Consider the following 21,521-nt stretch of genomic DNA (forward strand, 5'->3'; position numbering starts at 1 on the left):
GAGAGAGAGAGAGAGAGAGAGAGAGAGAGAGAGAGAGAGAGAGAGAGTGTGTGTGTGAGTGTGTGTGTGTGTGTGTGTGTGTGTGTGTGTGTGGTAGCAATAGGGTCTCTCTTTGTTGCCAGGCTGGTCTTGAACTGCTGACCTCAACTGATCCTCCTGCTTTGACCCCACAAAGTGCTGGCATTACAGCCCTGAGCCACCATGCCTGGCCCTAGTTGACTCTATTTTTAAAGCTATTTGCAGGTCACTTCAATTGCAAAAATAGGGGACAAAAAAATCAAGACCAAATTAATGCAGACTAGCTTCTTTCAAGTAAAAACAACCCATGTGTATTTTTTATTTGCTTTAATATGAGTATGGAAAGGATAGTCTTTGCCCCTTCTTCTTCTCAACTAGAATCAATGAATAAAAGCTGCTCTCTTGCTGTGAGGTAAGATGTCATGGAGTCTGTGCAGCATCTAACTAAGTGGTTGTAGGGAACTTGCACTTACAGGTACACCTCTTCCACCAGGTGTCTGCCTTCCAAAATCAGCAAAGGCTGGCGTAAAGTCTGGTCCTCGAGGCAAAATTCGAGGATCCAGAGTTCGCATTGGCAATTTGGGTTGGTTGATCTGCATAAAAAAGCAAAAGAAAGGTTAATACCCATTCCAGAGCATTCTCTGCCACAAAAGGGAACAAGAATTATGACTCAAAAGTTACGTCAGCTGAAACAGTAAGCACCAGCTTTGGAACCAGCAGAAGTCTAATGGCATCCATGGCAGCTTCTCCTGGGCTACCCTTAGAACCATTAGGCTAAAACAATGGTTTTCTGATATCCAGGAAATGATTTAGGCCTTCAGTTCCGAAGTAGGGGCTATACACAATCAGCAGACTGGCTCACTAGATACTGAGGATCAACTGAATGGCACAGACAAACTATTTTGAGATCCCCTACATTAGGGTCAAATTTTGGAATTAAAAAAAAAAAAAGTTACCAGGATATACAGCATTTGCCTATAGGAATCCTGCTACGGCTCATTTTAGTTTGGGTGCTGCAGACTTATGGTTAGTAAAGCATGTATTAGGAGTGGACAATAAGTCTCAGAGGAGATGTATTTAATAGGTGATGATTCATTTAAAATTTCACTGTCTGCCTTGTTAATATGAGATATCTAACTGTGAATAAGCATGTAACCTGACTATGGACAAAGCAAAGTTAAGCAGCTCAGTGAGAAATCAACTAATTAGTGGCCAAAGTCATAAACAGATAAGGTACCAGGACAGGCAGGAATATTTTCTAAGAGGATAATCTAATTTAGTGGATGTAACACCCGACTTCTGAGGTACTGAAGTAGCCTCAAATTAGCACTATTAATCGATCATTTACTTGTCCTCATATAAGTACTTAGGAGAGAAGAGTTAAATACCATCAATAGAAGTAAAAAGACCTGTTGCTATAAGAAAGTAAAATAATACAAATGACTTCTGGATAAGCAGCTGCTGGACATCTTTGTTAACCCATTTATGCTGGAGGTTGCAAGTTCTTTTTGTGTGAAAAATCAGACCTTGGCGATGACCTTGAGCAGCAGGATGTAAATAACTCTTACAAGCTTAGCATTCCAATAATAAAACACTATGCATAAATCGGTTCAGAGGTAGATATGATTCCATAAGATAGTTATTACATTTTTGTTCCTCTACAAAACAAAAATACTTAAAGCTTAGTCATCAGCCCTGGTTTATCTTTGATTTAAATAAAATTACTTTAGTAAATCTGACCTTATTCCTTTTAATTTAGTAAACAAATACTGACTGTACTAATTTTCTGTGCGCACATTGAAGGGATGCCTATTTGCACAGATTGGGGAATTAAACAACTGGAAGTATTTATTAGGTTAATTTTAAGATACATATTATTTGAAAAATGTTGACACTCACTTAAGTTTGATCTGTCAAATAACTTCCTAGATTTTTAACCTGTCCTCAGTGCCACTAGAATTCCATAATGAACCTTTAGAACAATAAGGAAAGAGCTCCTTATCAATTTAGCCATGTTTCCCCCAACAAACACAAAATTTTTGTATCACTAGGAAATAAGGAAACAGCCATAAGCAGATAAATCAATAAACATTTAAAAAACACCACTCCAATATGGGCCAAGTCCCAAAATGACTGTAACCTATAAGAAACTCCAAATCCATTCATGATGGGGATCGGGGAAAAAATGAAAAGAAAAGAAACTCCAAATCCAGTATTTTATTGAGGATTTTCGCATCAATGTTCATCATGAATATTGGCCTGAAATTTTCTTTTTAGTTTTGCCTCTGCCAGGTTTTGGTATCAGGATGTTGTTGGTCTTATAAAATGAATTAGGGAGGATTCCCTCTTTTTGTATTGTTTGGAATAGTTTCAGAAGGAATGGTACCAGCTCCTCTTTGTACCTCTGGTAGAATTCAGCTGTGAACCCTTCTGGTCCTGGACTTTTTTTGGTTGGTAGGCTATTAATTGCTGCTTCAATTTCAGACCTTGTTATTGGTCTATTCGGGGATTCAACTTCTTCCTGGTTTTAGTCTTGGGAGCGTTTAAGTGTCCAGGAATTTTTGTAGATCTCTGATAGTAGTACATATTTCTGTGGGAATGGTGGTGATATCCCCTTTATCATGTTTTATTGCATCTATTTGATTCTTCTCTTTTCTAATAGTCTGGCTAACGGTCTATTTTGTTGATCCTGACAAAACACCAGCTCCTGTATTTATTGATTTTTTTGAAGGGTTTTTTTTGTGTCTCTATCTCCTTCAGTTCTGCTCTGACCTTATTTCTTTTCTTCTGCTAGCTTTTGCATTTGTTTGATCTTGCTCTTCTAGTTCTTTTCATCGCGATTTTAGGGTGTCTATTTTAGATCTTTCCTCGATTTTCTTGTGCGCATTTAGCGCTATAAATTTCCCTCTAGACACTGCTTTAAATGTGTCCCAGAGATTCTGGTACATTGTGTCTTCGTTCACACATATAAACCATGGAATACTATGCAGCCATAAAAGAAGGATGAGTTCATGTCCTTTGCAGGGACATGGATGAAGCTGGAAACCATCATTCTCAGCAAACTGACACACAAGAACAGAAAACCAAACAGTGCATGTTCTCACTCATAAGTGAGTACTGAACAATGAGAACACATGGACACAGGCAGGGGAACATCACACACTGGGGCCTGTCAGGGGGTGGGGGGCTAGAGAAGGGATACCAGGAGGTGGGGAGATTGGGGAGGGATAGCATTAGGAAAAATACCTAATGTAGATGACAGGGGGATAGATGCAGCAAACCACCATGGCACGTGTATACCTATGTAACAAACCTGCATGTTATGCACATGTACCCCAGAACTTAAAGTACAATTTAAAAAAAAAAAAAAGAAACTCTAAACCCAACAGTGCCTAGGGAAACAAATTCTTAAACATTAGATATTTTCATAACATTGATCTAACAATTACTAAAAACTGCTCTTACTTCACATATTTGTACTCATAGTTAAAATCAGTTCCCATCAAAAGGTACATTTTCTCTGAATATGCAGCTTACCTTGTCAAGAACCACATCACTGATAGGAGGCAGGCCCTCTGGTTTTTGTATACAGGCTGGCATGTACTGGAAGTCCAGCAGAAACTCCCTGTCATACTGCTTCTTACCTTCAGTATCAGTAGGCTTCCAGGATTCTAGAAAGAGGAATATAGGCAGACAACTCTTTGTAGGGCATTATATATACAGTCATGCATTGCATAATGATGTTTCGATCAATAACAACTGCACATACAACAGAGGTCCCATAAAGCTATAATGAAGCTGAAAGATTCCTATTGTTTAATGACACTGTAACCATCCTAATGTGGCAGCACAATGCTTTATTCAGACTTGTGTGTCAATCCTGGTGTAAACAAACCTACTGTGCTGCCAGTCATATAAAAGTATAGCACATACAGGCCAGGCGAGGTGGCTCATGCTTGTAATCCCAGCACTTTGGGAGGCTGAGGCAGGTGGATCACGAGGTCAAGAGATAGAGACCATCCTGGCCAACATGGTGAAACCCTGTCTCTACTAAAAATACAAAAATTAGCTGGGTGTGGTGGTGTGTGCCTGTAGTACCAGCTACTCGGGAAGCTGAGGTAGGAGACTTGCTTGAACCCCGGGGTGCGGAGGTTGCAGTGAGCCGAGATAGTGCCACTGAACTCCAGCCTGGGTGACACAGCGAGATTCTGTCTCAAAAAAATATATATATAGCACATAACGATTACTAATAACACATAATATTTCACAGTGATAAGAAATGACTATGTTACTGGCTTATGTATTTACTATACTATGCTTTTTAATCACTAGAGTATATTTCCTCTGCTTATTAAAAAAAGTTAACTGTAAAACAGCTTCCGTTCAGGAAATATTCTAGAGGAAGGCACTGTTATCATAGGAGATGACAGCTCTCTATGCACATTATTGTCCTTGAAGACCTTCCAGTGGGACAAGATCTGGAGGTAGAAAATAGTGATGTTGATGATCCTGACTGTGTGTAGGCCTAGGCTAATGTGTGTGTTTGTGTCTTCGTTTTTAACAAAAATCCTTAACAAGTAATAAGATACATAGTTTTAAAAGTAGAAAAAGCATATGGAATAAGGATATAAAGAAACAAGGCCAGAGACAGTGGTTTACACCTATAATCCCAGTACTCTGGGAGACCAAGAGTTTGAGGCCAGCCTGGGCAATGTAGTATAAGACTTAGTCTGTAGAAAAAAAATTTTTTAAATTAGCTGGGTATGGTGGTGTGCATCTGTAGTCCCAGCTGCAGGGTGGCTAAGGTGGGAAGATCCCTTGAGTCTAGCAGGTTGAGGCTGCAGTGAGCTATCACTGCACAACTGCACTCCAGCCTGGATGACAGAGTGAGATTCCATCTTGGAAAAAAAAAAACAAGAAAGAAAAAAAGAAGAAAAACAAAAAAGAAAGAAAAATATTTTTGTATAGCTGTACAGTGTGTTTTAAGCTAAATATTATTATAAAAGCCAAAAAGTTAAAAAAATTAAAAAGCCTATCAAGTAAAAAGATTACAGTAAACTAAGATTAATTCATTATTGGAGATATAAAAATTTTAAAATAAATTTAGTGTGCTCTAATGTTTATAATAGCCATGTCAGTGTACAGTCATGTCCTAGGTCTTTACATTCACTCAACACTCACCCAGAACAACTTCGAGTCCTAAAATCTTCATTCATGGTAACTGTCCTGAACAGTGAACCATTTTAAATCTCTGATATAATATCTTTATTGTACCTTTTCTATGTTCAGTTATATTTAGACACATAAATACTTACCATTATGTTACAACTGCCTACAGTATTCAGTATAGTAACATGCTGTACAGGTTTGTAGCCTAAGAGGAATAGGCTACACTATACAGCCTAGATGTGTAGTAGGCTAGAACATCCAGGTTTGTGTAAATACTCTTTTGTTTGCACAAGGAAGAAACTGCCTAATGATGCATTTATCAGAACAAATCGCTGTTATTAATTGATGCATGACTTATATCCCTTAAGAGTATAAACCACATTCCAGTATTTATTTCTTCATAAACAAAAAAATGAATAATAAAATATAGTCAGAAAATATTATGTAAAGACTTTAAACCATCAATTGTTCTTTCATCCCTTCTAAATACGTTTGAGTAGTAAAATAATCTAAAGCAAGTAGGAATCGCTTCACATACATACTAAGCAATCTTCCACCAGGGACATATAATAATCCTCATTAAATAAACTGCCAAGCTTTATCACCTAAAGTCAGGAGTTTGAGACCAGCCTGACCAATATGGTGAAATCCCATCTCTACTAAAAATGCAAAAATTAGTTGGGTGTGGTGGTGGGCACCTGTAATCCCAGCTTCTTAGGAGGTTGAGACATAATTGCTTGTACCCATGAGGAGGAGGCTGCAGTGAGTCGAGATCACACCGTTGCACTCCAGCCTAGGCAACAGAGCGAGATTATGTCACAAACAAACAAACTACCAAGTCCTTAAATAACTGAGAAATAAGAAATTTGATAAAACCCTCGGCTTCATGAAAAAGGATACTTTGGCTGTTCACTTAGAAATGTTATTTTAGAGAAAAGAAAAAAGCAAAAGGACACAAAACACAAAAACAACTTATTTAAGATAGTGAAACGTCTAAGCAGTTAGATATTGTTTTCTTCACTGTCTATAACTTCGTCTTTAAAAAATGACAGTTTTCTTATTTTCATTAACAAAACTCATCAAAATCAGACTCCAGATTACTTCATGATAGCAGATTGGATCCTCCTGATATTAGAGGTGCCTAATGTGTAGGTTATAGACCCACTGAAGTCTCTGAGAATATTCCAGATGTTTTTCACCATATCCTTATTACCTTATTATATTTATTAAAAAGTAGACTGCTTACTAGGATCTAAATTTCAAACTGTTTTCCTTCCAGTTACTACTATCTTTTCCAATTACTGCTCTTAAATATTACCAGGACAAAAGGTAGTTGGTCAATTATAGTCAGGGCCTATACTGCAAAACTGATGGATAAAAAGGATTAAAATATAAAATGTAATTAGCATAAATTATGCAATATATAAAATATTAAAATATAAAATAAATATAAAATATAATTTACACAGTCTAAAAATAGAAATAGTGTCTCAATTTTTTTCTTTTTTTTTATTGAGACGGAGTCTTGCTCTGTTGCCCAGGCTGGAGTACAGTGGCGCAATGTCGGCTCACCACAACCTCTGCCTCCTAAGTTCAAGTGATTCTCTTGCCTCAGCCTCCCGAGTAGGTGGGACTACAGGCATGCACCATCACACCCGGCTAATTTTTGTAGTAGAGATGGGGTTTCACCGTATTGGCCAGGCTGGTCTCCAACTCCTGACCTAGTGATCCGCCCACCTGGGCCTCCCAAAGTGCTGGTATTACAGGCCTGAGCCACTGCGCCCAGCCAGTGTTTCAATTTTCTTAATAGACATTGGTGATGGCTGTAAGTACTCTTTTCCTTTTCTTTATTTTTGAACACAGTATACAAGCCTAAGTTGAAAAAAGCAATTCAGTACACTGAGTTGCAGGGTTTTTTTAAAAAAAGTTTTACAATAGCATTCATTTACAATTTCATAAAGCTCATTAACAGTTTACTGGTAGTGAAAGAAAGATCAGTATAACAAAGTGGTAAGGGCTCAGCATGGGACTACTTTGGGAGGCCAACTGCTTGAGCATAGGAGTTTGAAACCAGCCTAGGCAATACAGTGAGACCCTCCCTCTGTAAAAAATAAACAATAAGTGGCCGGGGGTGGTGGCTCACGCCTGTAATCCCAGTGCTTTGGGAGGCTGAGGTGGGTGGATCACAAGGTCAGGAGATGGAGGCGACCCTGGCTAACACAATGAAACCCCCCATCTCTACTAAAAATACAAAAGTAAGCCAGGCATGGTGGCATGCACCTGTAGTCTCAGCTACTTGGGAGGCTGAGGTAGGAGAATGGCTTAAACCTGGGAGAAGGAGGTTGCGGTGAGCCGAGATTGCACTGCTGCACTCTGGCCTGGGCAACAGAGTGGGATTTTGTCTCGAAAAAAAGAAAAATAATAAGTAAAAATTAAAAAAAATAATATCAAATAGGCTGGGCACGGCAGGCTCACATCTGTAATCCCAGCACTTTGGGAGGCTGAGGCAGGCGGATCACAAGATCAGGAGATAGAGACTATCCTGGCCAACATGGTAAAAGCTCGTCTCTACCAAAAACACAAAAATTAGCTGCGCGTGGTGGGTGCCTGTCATCCCAGCTACTCTGGAGGCTGAGACAGGAGAATCGCTTGAACCAGGTAGTTGGAGGTTGCAGTTAGCCGAGATCACGCCATTGCACTCCAGCCTGGCGGCAGAGTAAGACTCCATCTCAAAATAAGTAAATAAATAAATAATAATATAAAATGAAGTGGTAAGTATTAGTAACTGGTTTTCAAACATCTCTGACTACAACTCACAATAAGACATATAATGACTTCGTGACCTGGGACAATTATAAACACATATATAACTACAAAGTTTCTAAAAATAATACTTATTCTTTACTTATTCTTAGATGGGCGAGGTGGCTCATGCCTGTAATCCCAGCACTTTGGGAGGCTGAGGCAGGCAGATCATGAAGTCAGGGGTTTGAGACCAGCCTGACCAACATGGTGAAACCCCGTCTCTACTTAAAAATATAAAAATTAGCCAGTAGTGGTGGCTCACACCTGTAATCCCAGCTACTTGGGAGGCTGAGGCAGGAGAATCACTTGAACCTGGGAGGTGGAGGTTGTGGTGAGCCAAGAGCATGCCATTCCAGCCTGCATGACAGAGTGAGACTCCGTGTCACGAAAAAAAAAAACACAACACTTATTCTTACTACATGTTAATAGACTGGCATTTTTTATTATATTATTCTTTTTGAAAATGTTGGTTGTGACCTACTAATTTCACAACCTATTAAATGTATTAAACCCAACAGTTTGGAAAACACTGATCTAGATTACCTTTGAGGTCTGATATTTTACACGCAAACCCTACCTCCTACAAAACTTAGTCTACATTTTGCAGACTAAGGAAAGCTTCTCACCTACTCCAAACTTTCTACCAAAGGAAACACCTTTCCTCACAGATCCACACCAAATTTCTCCATATATCTCAAAGTCAGTCATGGTTTATATAGCATTAGGAAAGAGATTTAATGCATTTGATGGTATCTTAAGACAAAAAAAGTCCTCCAGGCCAGGCGTGGTGGCTCCTGCCTGTAATCCCAGCAGTTTGGGAGGCCTAGGTGGGCAGATCACAAGGTCATGAGATCGAGATCATCCTGGCCAACATGGTGAAACCCTGTCTCTACTAAAAATACAAAAAAAAATTAGCTGGGCATGGTGGCGCACGCCTGTAGTCACAGCTACTCAGGAGGCTGAGGCCAGGAGAACTGCTTGAACCCAGGAGGCACAGGTTGTAGTGAGCTGAAATCGCACCACTGAACTGCAGCCTGGGCAACAATGAGAGATTCTGTCTCAAAAAAAAAAAAAAAAAAAAAAAAAATCCTCCAGGATTTACATTTGTTTACCATATGTTTATCATATATAGTCCTTATTTACTTCTTTATCATACGTATTTACCACAGGGTACCTCCCACACTGCAAGTACTCAATACATTGTTTCAGAGTTCAGTTCTACAGAGTCATTCTGTCAACAGAGTTCAAGTCTTATAAAGGATGACTAACACCATCTCAAGGAATGTGGTATTATCTCTATATCCCTTTCAATTAAAAGGAATAAAATAATTTTTAAATCAAACTGCATCCACTAGCTTGGCACTGTCTGATTCCCTCTGTCAGATGCTCCTCCAATGCCAGTAAAAGGGGAATACCAGTGTTGGGTATCATTTCCATCAATACAGAACTCTCTGGATTTGCTAGTCACTAACTTAGGCTTGCTGATCTGTCTTGTAAATGTTATGTTGTGATAAACCTCTTTCTTCCATTCAGTATATCTCTATACAGAGGCAACATTTCTCTAAGGTTGCAGTAGAGTGAAAAAGAGGTACACAAGAAGACAAGTATAAACTTACCTGGTTTAAATGGAAACGTGACCCCATCACCAGAACTATCGGTGGAGCCTGAATTAGCATCTATTCCTTCAACCTCAGAAACACTCTCAGCACCATTACGTACTGGCTCAGCTTCTTCTCCATTTTCTTCCACAGCTTTCACTTTTTTTAGGTCAGAGGGATCTCTTTCAGGATGAAACCCCTGGCTCATTTTATCTTGTTCAGATTCAAGTACCTTGTCAACTGAAAGCTCCTCTTCGGCTTTAGGCTAAATAATAAGTGAACAAAGAGGTTATATATTTTTTTCATGGGTGTAAGTATAAATAAATACCTATATCTACCCCCTTCAAAAAGCAAAGAAAAACATGTCACTCAAGATAAGAATGTCTGAGTTCAGCATGTGGTATTAGAATGGTGAGTTTTAAAAAAATACTTTTCTCATTTCAGCACCTAGGATAAGGAAGACAATTCAAATGGCTTCTGAAATGCTTTAACACGAGACTAAAAATATCCAAATGTACCAAAGGTTAGAATAGAAAGAACTGTCAATCCTTGGAACTTTATGAACATGAATGAGTCCTAGTCAGAAATCTAAAACAGGCACTACACTACCCTTGCCACTAAAGCTAAACAAATATAAAAACAAACAGTGGAGGGTATTTTTTATACTGTCCTCTGGCTGTGAAATTGAGAGTTTGGAGAATAGCTTAAAGCATCTAAGTCCTATAAGGCTGATCATATCTCATTTTACAAAAAGGTTACTTGTCAGTTAAAATCTATTTTGTTACTGATTCTTAGATGTCTCTGAGGCTGTGACCATATAGAAAAATCTTGTATACAAAAAAAGAGACAAATTTGGGTTCTGGAGTATCATATCTATTTTCAGAAGGCAAAAAAGAACTGAAGTTATTCCCTAGATTATTTTTGACTACTTTGGTGTCAGACGTCAAACAAAAATGGCTTCGTAAAGGCCTCATGAATCTTCAAAACTCTTTTTTTTTTTTGGGACGGAGTTTCGCTCTTGTTACCCAGGCTGGAGTGCAATGACGCGATCTCGGCTCACCGCAACCTCCGCCTCCCGGGTTCAGGCAATTCTCCTGCCTCAGCCTCCTGAGTAGCTGGGATTACAGGCACGCGCCACCATGCCCAGCTGATTTTTTGTATTTTTAGTAGAGACGGGGTTTCACCATGTTGACCAGGATGGTCTTGATCTCTTGACCTCGTGATCCACCCGCCTCGGCCTCCCAAAGGGCTGGGATTACAGGCTTGAGCCACCGCGCCCGGCCCTTCAAAACTCTTTGAGGCAAAGATCTCCATGAACTCCTTTTCTGTGAAGGGTAAAGAACTCTGAAAACAATCCTTTGGTACAAGTACTCAGAGGAAAGGGGTGTTTTAATTGATAAATTCACACTAGGAAAAGAGCCAAAAACTGGGGCTGGTTCAACAGAGGATCACAGTGTAAAGTTGTGATGAAAGTAGTTCATCCCAAATGACCTATGAAATTATGTTTAAAAAAATTTTGAGTGACAAATACTTCTTTGTTAGATAGTATTAAAACAGACATAAAACTCGTAAATTTTCTTTTACCATATAACAGATCACGGTTGAAAAGTCAATAAACTGTTTAATATTATCAATAGAAACAGATGGTTTTTAGCCTCTGTTTCTAATAATGGAGAAGTTCATGCAAATATGCATAAACCACACCTGCCTCTATTTCCCCAACTAATCCATGGGAAGAGATAGCATATTAAAACCCCCAAAGGACAGAGAGACATAAAATTCCAAAAGAATAAGTCTGGAAACAATTTATTTTATAAAGTATGGCAGAAAGCAGGTATCATTTGAATGATGAAAAACCCAGGTCTGCCAAATTTGAATCATGATTCAGAAGCCTCATTTAAAAAAAAATTTAGACTCTACTACAGTCTAATTATAATACTTTTTTTTCTTTGAGATAGAGTTTCACTCTTGTTGCCCAGGCTGGAATGCAATAGCTAGATCTCAGCTCACCGCAACCTCTGCCTCCGGGGTTCCAGCGATTCTCCTGCCTCAGTCTCCTGAGTAGCTAGGATTATAGGCATGCGCCACTACACCCAGCTAATTTTGTATGTTTAGTAGAGACGGGTTTCTCCATGTTGGTCAGGGTGCTCTAGAACTCGCAGCCTCAGGTGATCTGCCCGCCTTGGCCTCCCAAAGTGCTGGGGTTACAGGTGTGAGCCACAGCGCCTGGCCTAATAATCTTATAATATCATCTCATAATTAAGTATAGGTCATCAAGAAGACATTTAATAATTTGGGATATGAATATGTAAATGGTGTTTAAACTTACTAAAGAGCAGCAATCATACAATTATACAGAATTATTTCAGATCTTGTAAAATGTGAAAAAGTTGTTTTTAGAGAAGAAAATACAGTGCATCCTCTTCTCTGTACCTGCAATCAACAACAGTCTATCCCATATAAACAGAAGCTGTATTACTTAGAAATTCAATTTCTAACTGGAAAAAGAAGTATGAAGAAACTAGTTCTATGAATAACAAACCGTAATTCAGAGAACACAGAATCACTGAATTATCTGAGGTGTATTATTATGAGGGGTATTTGAGGAGAATAACAAAAATAGCTTAATTAAAATATTTATTAATTTATTTTAGCAGGATAAAATCCTAGTCAACTAGTCTGTAAGTGTCTAACAGTTCCTAAATTGTTTACACAGAAAACCAGATTTAAGAAAGAGACCACTTCATTGGCTGGACAGCCAAAGGTAAACATTTTTTTTTTTTTTTCTGAGACAGAGTCTTGCTCTGTCGCCCATGCTGGAGTGCAGTGGTACGATCTCGGCTCACTGCAACCTCCACCTCACGGGTTCTTGCAATTCTGCCTCAGCCTCCTGAATAGCTGGGACCACGGGCACACGCCGCCATGCCCGGCTAAGTTTTTGTATTTTAGTAGAGAAGGGGTTTCACAGTGTTGCCCAGGTTGGTCTCAAACTCCTGAGGTAAGGCAATCCCCTCGCCTGGGCTTCCCAAAGTGCCGGGATTACAGGTGTGAGCCACCGTGCCTGGCCTAGGTAAACGTTTTATAGGAACCTGTTAAGAATGCAGTTGGCAGAACTCCCTACTTAATGCAAGGAGTTTTTTAAAAGTGCCAGAAAATTAGACTGGTAACTATGTATGTAATAATTGATGTAATGCTCTAAATTTTTTTTTTTTTTTTGAGACAGGAGTTTCACTCTTGTTGCCCAAGGGGGAGTGCAATGGCACAATCTTGGCTCACAGCAACCTCTGCCTCCTGGGTTCAAGCAATTCTCCTGCCTCAGCCTCCTGCATAGCTGAGATTACAGGTGTGCGCCACCACGCCCAGCTAATTTTGTATTTTCAGTAGAGACGGGATTTCACCATGTCGGTCAGGCTGGTCTTGAACTTCCGACCTCAGGTGATCTGCCCACCTTAGCCTCCCAAAGTGCTGGCACTACAGGCGTGAGCCATCTCGCCCAGCTGAAATGCTCTAAAATTTTAAAATGTATTTTAAGATACCGTGCCGAGAAATTTTAACATGAAATCATCCTTCATACTTACTTCTCTAGGCTATAATTTTAATAAGTATCTTTAATAATGCAACAACCTAATATGTAACCCAAGTAAGCTGATACTAGAAACGAATTATTAAAAACTGAGAAAATAAATCTAAGAAAGGGAGAACTTCAATTAGTGGATATGAAGACAATGGTATCCAGTATTTACTACACTATGCCAATGAAAGCTCAGTTTTAGGAAAGACAGAAAAAAGGATTTCTCAAAGAAGTCAGTGTGTAAAAAACCAAATATTTTTTGTTTTGCTTTAGTTTTTTTAAATATGTTTTATGTCACTTTATTTTTTTGAGACAGAGTCTTGCTCTGTTACCCAGGCTGGAGAGCAGTGGTACGATCTCGGCTCATTGCAACCTCTGCCTCCTGGGTTCAAGTGATTCTCCTCTCTCAGCTCCCCAAGTAGCTGAGATTACAGGCGTGTGCCACCACGCCTGGCTAAATTTTGTATTTTTAGTAGAAACGGGGTTTCACCACGTTAGCCAGGCTGGTCTTGAACTCCTGGCCTCAAGTAATCCACCCACTTCAGCCTCCTAAAGTGCTGGGAATTACAGGCATGAGCCACTGTGCCCAGCCTTGTCTTAAAGTATAAAGCTAAGGAAAGTGATTGGTTCAAAATAAGTCAATCTGTATTACCTGGAAATTCAATTTTGTTTATTGAATTTCTGTATTACTTGGAAATTCAATTTGCGTTTGAATAGTAACAAGTTAAAGAAGCTTTATAGCAAACTCTGGCCCATATGCCAATTCTGGCTCACCAACTGCTTTTGCACAACATACAAGGTAAGGATGATTTTCACATTTGTAATGTCTGAAAAAAATTGGAAAAATATTTCCTAGCATACAAATTCAGATTTCAGTGTCCATCAATTAAGTTTTGCTAAGATACAGCCATGCTTCTTCCATTTACACATTGTTGATGGCTGCTTTTAAGCTAGAGTGACAGAGTTGAGTAACAGTGACAGCCTAAAATATTTACTATCTGGACTTGTATAGAAAATGTTTGCTGATCCTCAAGCTGAAGATTAGGATGAATATTTGAAGGTATGGGAAGAGTGGCCTATCTAATATTCAAAAATGCTTAGAAATCCAACATGAAGTATAACAGAAGAAAACTAATAAAAAAAAAACAGCCAAATCTAAAAAGAAATAAGTAATGAAGCTCTTAACAGCCATACCAGGAAAGTATGTGATTCCCCTGCCTCTGGAAGGTATTTTATTTTCTGTAGGAGCAACATTTTCTTATTCAGCTGCAAAAGGAGTACAATGACTATTTGCAACTCTATACCTTACTGCCAATTTTTACATCCTAATAACCACAATGAAATCATACCCATCAACATTTTAGTGGTTGCTATGGAACTAACTGTGACATCAACACGGCATCATGAAACAGCAATCACAGGACAAGGAAAGTAACAAAGCGGTACTACTAGATGCCCAAAGAAGGTAAGAATATAACTAGCTAGAAAAGCCAATGAAGTAAACGCACTCAAAGTTACCTTAAAATAATTTTATATTTAAAAAAAAAAAAGGGAAAAAGCTGCATATAGATTTATATTACTCAATTTATAAGCTTCAATACATAATGCTAAGGATGCTGAGATTACAGACTAGGAAATTGTTAGAGCAATCCTTAGGACTGATTTTGCCCTTGTTTCATCCTCCAATTCATCTCTTGGACTTGGTATGTTTTAATGTAACACAAAATCTGGCATGGCTTATTTTAAGATAGACAAATGATATGAAGAAAAGTTATGTTTCTGGTATGCAGTTAACAGAGGACAGACTCAAAATGAATTTCTTTATAATGTACTAGATGAATTCTACTGCTATTACTAATTATATTTTTAAAAACTCTCCATTTCTATCAAGTTAATATAAAGAAAAGTTCTAGTTAGGGGAAAAGAAGAGTTAACCAAAAGTTATCACTTTATTTATTTATTTATTTGAGATAATGTTTTACTCTTTTGCCCAGCTAGAGTGCAGTGGCATGATCATATCTCACTGCAGCCTCAACTTCCAATGCTCAAGCAATCCTCCCACCTGAGCCTCCCAAGTAGCTGGGACCAGAGGTATGCACTAACATGCCTGGCTAATTTGTTAAAATATTTTTGTAGAGTCAGGGCCTCCCTATGTTGTCCAGGCTGGTCTCAAACTCCTGGGTTCAAGTGATCATCCTGCCTTCACCTCATAAAAGTGCTGGGATTATAGGTGTGAGCCACTGTGCCTGGCCAAGTTTGTTATTTTAAAAGAGGTATTTTAAAAGAAAAACAAGAATTCAATGAAATTAAACATGCTACTAAAAATCTTTTTAAAATTCTAATGTAAATGGATCAAAACAATTAGTCTCTGAGCTTGATACGCCAAGTTTTGCTTGGAAAACTATTTCACGAAATAGGTATAAACACACGCCTGTCAATGAAATGGCACCACTGCTCTGAATATGAGCTTAAAAGATTTGCTTACCTCCAGTTCTGCCTCTAACATCTCTTCAGTGGTTCGGGTCCGATCTTTTGGTTTCTTCCATGTCTTTGGTACAGTTATAGCTATTTGAGCTGAAATACAAGATCAGGCCTATTACTTGCCACTGTAAAGTCATTCTGAGAAATATTAGGTATAAGTGATACCTATATTCAAATTCAGCAGAATAAAAGAGAACTTCACCTATACAAAGAAATGGTTGATGAAGTGAACAACTGTGCAGCTGTAGCCCAGAGATTGCAATGCTAAGTATTGTGGGTACAGATTCATAGCTTTCTAACCAGTAGCCTAGGTTCTTCCCATTTCATGGTTAGAAATACCCCCGCATGTAATTCAGCATGTGATGAGTCTGTACATAAGAAAACTGACTTGTGATCCAACTCCAGGCTTCGGTCTACTCCTATTGATCAAATGTGTGAACTTAAGCAAGTCACAGGTCTCAGGCGCCTACATTATTCAGCTATAAAGTATGAGACTAGATATCTAAGGTTACTTCAGGCAATAGAAAATAATATGCTCGGGATTCCATTAACTTTTCTAGACAATAAAAGGATACTTCAATTAAGGTTTCATCAGATAGGCAGCATGTCTACAACGTTCTGTTTTCATCTCAGATCAATACTGTTTGCCTAGCCTTTCATATTGCTAGAGTAAAACTAGAAAATAGGTAATTTTTACTGAATTATTCCATTGTTTCAGAAATTCTAGATAAAATGATTAAGTTTACAAAGGACTTAAAAAAATTCATTTGACTTACAAATTCCAAAGAATCATGGGTGTCTAAGTGAAAGACAATTTAACCATCAGGTAGTAAATTGATAATAGTAAACTGCTTCTACAGAGGGCAACTTATGAATCAATAGACAGGAGTGATAAAGAGGGAGAAGAGTTAATGAAGGGCAACTTAATAGTGAACATTACCAAAAGCAAATAAACATGAAGCTAAAGGGTATCATCTAATCTGATTTCCTATAGAAATATAAGATAATTCACTGCGACTCTGGGACAGTCTCATCTTTTTTGGTATGACAGCAGAATGTGCACACATACTTTTTCAGGGAACAAGAAAAAGGAGACATTTAATATTAATACTTTTTTCTCAAAATTACTGTATCATCTTAAAAACATTCTGCATATCTTCTTTTTTATATACATCTCACACCAATTATTATTTCTTCTTCCCCTCAGGAACCATTAAGGAAACACTAATAGACCAGCTGATATTCTTCCTTTGTATACAACTCAAGGTAAATTTTTTCAAAGGATGAAAACCATGGGTGGGTTTAAATTTGCTATAACCAGTCTATTTTATGAGCTTCCTCCAACATTCTTGTGATTTTCAACTCTGCTTCTACAGCTGAATCTTTTTAGGAGTTACACAGTTTGGAGAATCTGCAATTTTGTTTTGCATTTGTATGAATTTAGCTCTAAACCTCATTCATGGCAAAGAGGAAGACCATTTTTTTTGGAAGATTCTTTGGGTTCAAATATAAACTAAAAAGGAACTTCTTCTAAACAACAAAATACAAAGTAAGATAAACTTTTCTTCCCACAAATATATCAAATATACCCAACCCCAAAACATGAAACAAAATATTTCTTCCTTGAGTAATATAACACATTTAGCATACTTGGAAGAAAAAAAAAAAAAACAGCTACTGAGCCAGTGGGAATTGTTACTTAAACAGTGGCTATTTAAAGTCTTGATTTAAAGCAATAATTCAGAAAAAGAGGGACAGAAAGAGCACAGACTTCCTTAGGAGACACTTAGTCCTTCAGAAAAACTGAACAGATATACACACACCCCTAATGCCTAGTGAGGCTGGGGCACATATCCCCTCTCCTTCAATTACTGATAGAAAGGTGCAGTAAAATTTGGGTGTGCTGAGGGATGAAGGGGGAGAAAAAGGAGTAAAAGGGAAGCAGTCAGGAAGAGAAAGAGGGAGGCAAGAGAGAAAGAGAGTGACAGTGATTTACCGGATAATTAACACTGATTAAGCCAGAATGGGGGAATTAAATTTAAGATACTCTCTCAGATTTGTACTTTCTAGTCCACTGCATAGGGAAGGCCCTCGAATTTGCTGACTGAACAAATAACAGCAGTTCTAGGCAAAAGCAGTATTGTTGACCTTCCCAAGGCAGAGACATAGATTGTTTCCGCCTTGTCTTGTACTAACGAACGAGAGGACAAGCGACAGTCTCTGCATAGAGTTCATAATTACCTGGACTCCCTCTGTAAGAACTAATCTCTTGCAGACACATTTAATTTCTACTACATTAAAATATGAACAAAAACAAAAATACAAAAAAAGTAATGCTGATTTCAAGATTTTTTTCAAATTTTTATGATATTGGAAGAAAATGTTTTTCTTCAGAGCTGTATGTGTAAAATGCCTAATGGACAAATTCAGAAAAAGATTAGGGCAACAGACGTGTTTAATCATTGGGTTTCAGGGAATTATTTGTCTTCTCTCTATAGAAGTTTTAAAACTGTGCTACAGTTTACTGTTCCTACAGCGAACTGGAAGGAAACAATTTTTGATGTGCTCTATCAAACATTTAAGATTTCAAAAAGAATGCATGTTACAGTAGCATTGTGCTGGTATCTGTAAGATGTATCACAAGTCATCCCCATAAATGGAAGAGTCTCTTGGTTTTTCATTTACTTTTTATGTGGGCTTAACCGAAGTCAAACTGTTACTCCTGCAAATTAAGAGGTAACAACTAACCCTGTACAATTTAAGAGATAAACACTGGCCTTGGAGACAGAGGGCTAGGGCTAATGTAAAAGTTTCATAAGCTTACTGGTTTTTATAAAATCCATGTGTTTTTAGAAACAGTTTTCCCTGAAGTCTGAGGTAGTTAGAATATGGAGAAAAGCTTTTATGTACAATAGAAGAGTCAGGAGTAGTTAAGAGACAGGGATATAATGCATCCTGAGGAACTATTCTGCGTAAACACATGATCTAGAACATGCACTCTTTCTTTTTCTCTGCAGAAAGCGCAGCTCTTAACGAAACTGCTGGCCAGGTGCGGTGGCTTATGTCTGTAATCCCAGCACTTTGGGAGGCCAAGGCGGGTGGATCATGAAGTGAAGAGATTGAGACCATCCTGACCAACATGGTGAAATCCTATCTCTATTAAAAATACAAAAATTAGCTGGGTGTGGTGGCACACACCTGTAATCCCAGCTACTTGGGAGGCTGAGGCAGGAGAATTGCTTGAACTCAGGAGGCAGAGGTCGCAGTGAGCCAAGATTGCACCACTGCACTCTAGCCCCATGAAAAAGTCAAAACGTCTCCCAAAAAAAAAAAAAAAAAAAAAAAAGAAAGAAACTGCTAACGCTAATAGTTAAGTCCTGGTATTTAGTCTAAAATCCTGACTCAGAAATCTTACACAGTAAGTACAAGAATGACAAACGTTGCATACTATTCACTATGAAATAATCTAATAATCAATAGATTTTTTTCTAATCATAAAAAGATACACCCATTGAAGAACACTTATAAAGTATAGACAGATATAAAGTTGACCAAAAAAAAAAAACAAAAAAACCCCAACTCTGTTATCTTTCAGATATTGCACACATTTTGGGTTATTTTCTTTCCAAGATTTAAAAAGCATAATTATATGCATATCATGTTATTTAGTTTTATATATATTTTTCCAACTAAACTTCAAACAAGAATTTAAGCTTTATATTCTTTGGGACTATCCTAATACAAACTAATTCTGTTAAAATTCCTATATATTCAATCTGCTAAATTTTGTTTGTTTGTTTGTTTGAGATAGGGTCTTTCTCTGTTGCCCAGGCTGGAGTACAGTGGCATGAACTTGGCTCACTGTAGCCTCAAATTCCTGGGCCCAAGTGATTCTCCCACCTCAACCACCCCAGTAGCTGGGACCACGGGTACATGCAACATGCCCAGCTAATTTTTAATGTTTTTTGGTAGAGATGGTCTCTTACCATGTTGCTCAGGCTGGTCTTGAACTCCTGGACTCAAGTGATCCTCCTGCCTTGGCCTCCCAAAGTGCTGGGATTACAGGAGTGAGCCACTGCCACACTTGGCCCTATCTGCTAAATTTTGATTAAGCTACTAAAAGCTCATAATTAGTGCTATGTAGCAGGATAATTTGAAAGCAATCAATTACTAGGGAGACGATTAAAACTAAAAAAGATTTTAAATAGGCAGTGAAAAACTATAAAAGAGCTAAATGTACATGATTCTAAAAATTAAGACATTTTATTCAACAGCAAAAAAAAAAAACTTATTGATTAATCTTTAGAAAATCCACATAAAGATAAAATTAAAGTGGACAAGTTTCACATTTGGCAAGAGCCAAATCACAGCACAGGTTTTTATGAGCCACTTCTAGTAGCAAGGATTTGGATTTAGGCTAATGAATTTTTTTTTTTGACATGGAGTCTTGCTCTGCCGCCAGGCTAGAGTGCGGTGGTGCAATCTTGGCTCACTGCAACCTCCTCCTAGATTCAAGGGATTCTCCTGCCTCAGACTCCTGAGCAGCTGGGATTAAAGGTGCCTGCCACTGCGCCTGCCTAATTTTTGTATTTTTAGTAGAAACAGAGTTTCACCATCTTGGCCAGGCTGGTCTCAAACTCCTGACCTCATGATCCAACTGCCTTGGCTTCCCAAAGTGTTGGGATTACAGGCGTGAGCCACTGTGCCCAGCCTAAACGGGATTTTTAAAAAAGAAAGTAGGTTAAGGTTAAAAAATAGAAAAGTAGGCCAGGCGCGGTGGCTCAAGCCTGTAATCCCAGCACTTTGGGAGGCCGAGGCGGGTGGATCACGAGGTCAAGAGATCGAGACCATCGTGGTCAACACGGTGAAACCCCGTCTCTACTAAAAATACAAAAAATTAGCTGGGCATGGTGGCGCGTGCCTGTAATCCCAGCTACTCAGGAGGCTGAGGCAGGAGAATTGCCTGAACCCAGGAGGCGGAGGTTGCGGTGAGCCGAGATCGTGCCATTGCACTCCAGCCTGGGTAACAAGAGCGAAACTCCGTCCGAAAAAATAAAAAATAAAAAAAAAATAAAAATAGAAAAGTACAAAAAACACAAAATTATACCAACACTTCATTTATAATCATGTAAAATATTTACGAAAAAACTGGAAGGAAACAAAAGTTTAATGCCAATACTCAGACTACATACTTGAACATTAAGTGATTTCTCTTTGCTCTTCAATGCTTCTGACAATAATTTTAAATTGAGAGAAATAAAAAAGTAAAACTTTTAAAATTGATTTTCAATCATTGGTTCAAATTGTTTCATCCTGTATGACTAATCCACTTTAGTCTTCTAATAGAGTTTAGGACAGACTGCTCTTTATAAAAATACTATTAGAATACATTTTTAAAACAGTTAATTTTACTGGGCACATTACAATTTTGTGTATGATTTTGATTTCCAGAAGATCTGGAGAACTTATGGAGTTTGTAGAGAGTACTCATTTTGTGCCCCCGAAAACGAAAAACTAAAACCAGCATCATTCCACATAGGTTAAAAGAGTGTAAATGAGGTTGAGAGTGGTGGCTCATGTCTGTAATCCCAACACTTTGGGAGGCCGAGGAGGGGAGACTGCTTGAGGCCAGGAGTTCAAGACCAGCCTAGGCAACAAAGTGAGACCTCCACAAAAAATTTAAAAATTAGCCAGGCGTGGGGTACACGTTTGTTGTCCTGCCTACTAAGAAGGCTAAAGTAGGAGGATCACTTGAGCCAAGGAGTTGGAAGTTGCAGTAAGCCGTGATCGTGCCATTGCACCCTAGCCAAAAAAAAAAAAAAAAAAAAAAAAAAGGCAAAAGAGCTTACTACATAAGACAGGTAAATCTTTAATCTCAG

At 38.3% G+C, this 21,521-nt stretch overlaps 1 protein-coding gene across 16 annotated transcripts in view; it reads right to left on the reverse strand.

Moving 5' to 3' along the window:
• EIF4G3 (eukaryotic translation initiation factor 4 gamma 3) overlaps positions 1–21,521 on the reverse strand; it is a 206,002-nt gene that overhangs the window by 88,741 nt on the left and 95,740 nt on the right. For 15 of the 16 annotated variants that reach the window (XM_032301197.1, XM_032301186.1, XM_032301185.1 and 12 more), the window contains 4 exons: positions 15,647–15,735; positions 9,609–9,855; positions 3,556–3,689; positions 492–611 (listed from right to left, as the gene is read on the reverse strand). In XM_032301197.1, coding sequence (XP_032157088.1) covers positions 492–611; positions 3,556–3,689; positions 9,609–9,855; positions 15,647–15,735 — 590 coding nt within the window. Of the gene's footprint in view, positions 1–491; positions 612–3,555; positions 3,690–9,608; positions 9,856–15,646; positions 15,736–21,521 lie in introns of those variants that run through there. The other variant, XR_004275933.1, reaches the window with a different exon arrangement.

The sequence above is a fragment of the Sapajus apella genome, unplaced genomic scaffold (genome assembly GCF_009761245.1).
Source record: "Sapajus apella isolate SASKATOON/1434 unplaced genomic scaffold, GSC_monkey_1.0 scaffold43, whole genome shotgun sequence".
NCBI classification, from domain to species: domain Eukaryota; kingdom Metazoa; phylum Chordata; class Mammalia; order Primates; family Cebidae; genus Sapajus; species Sapajus apella.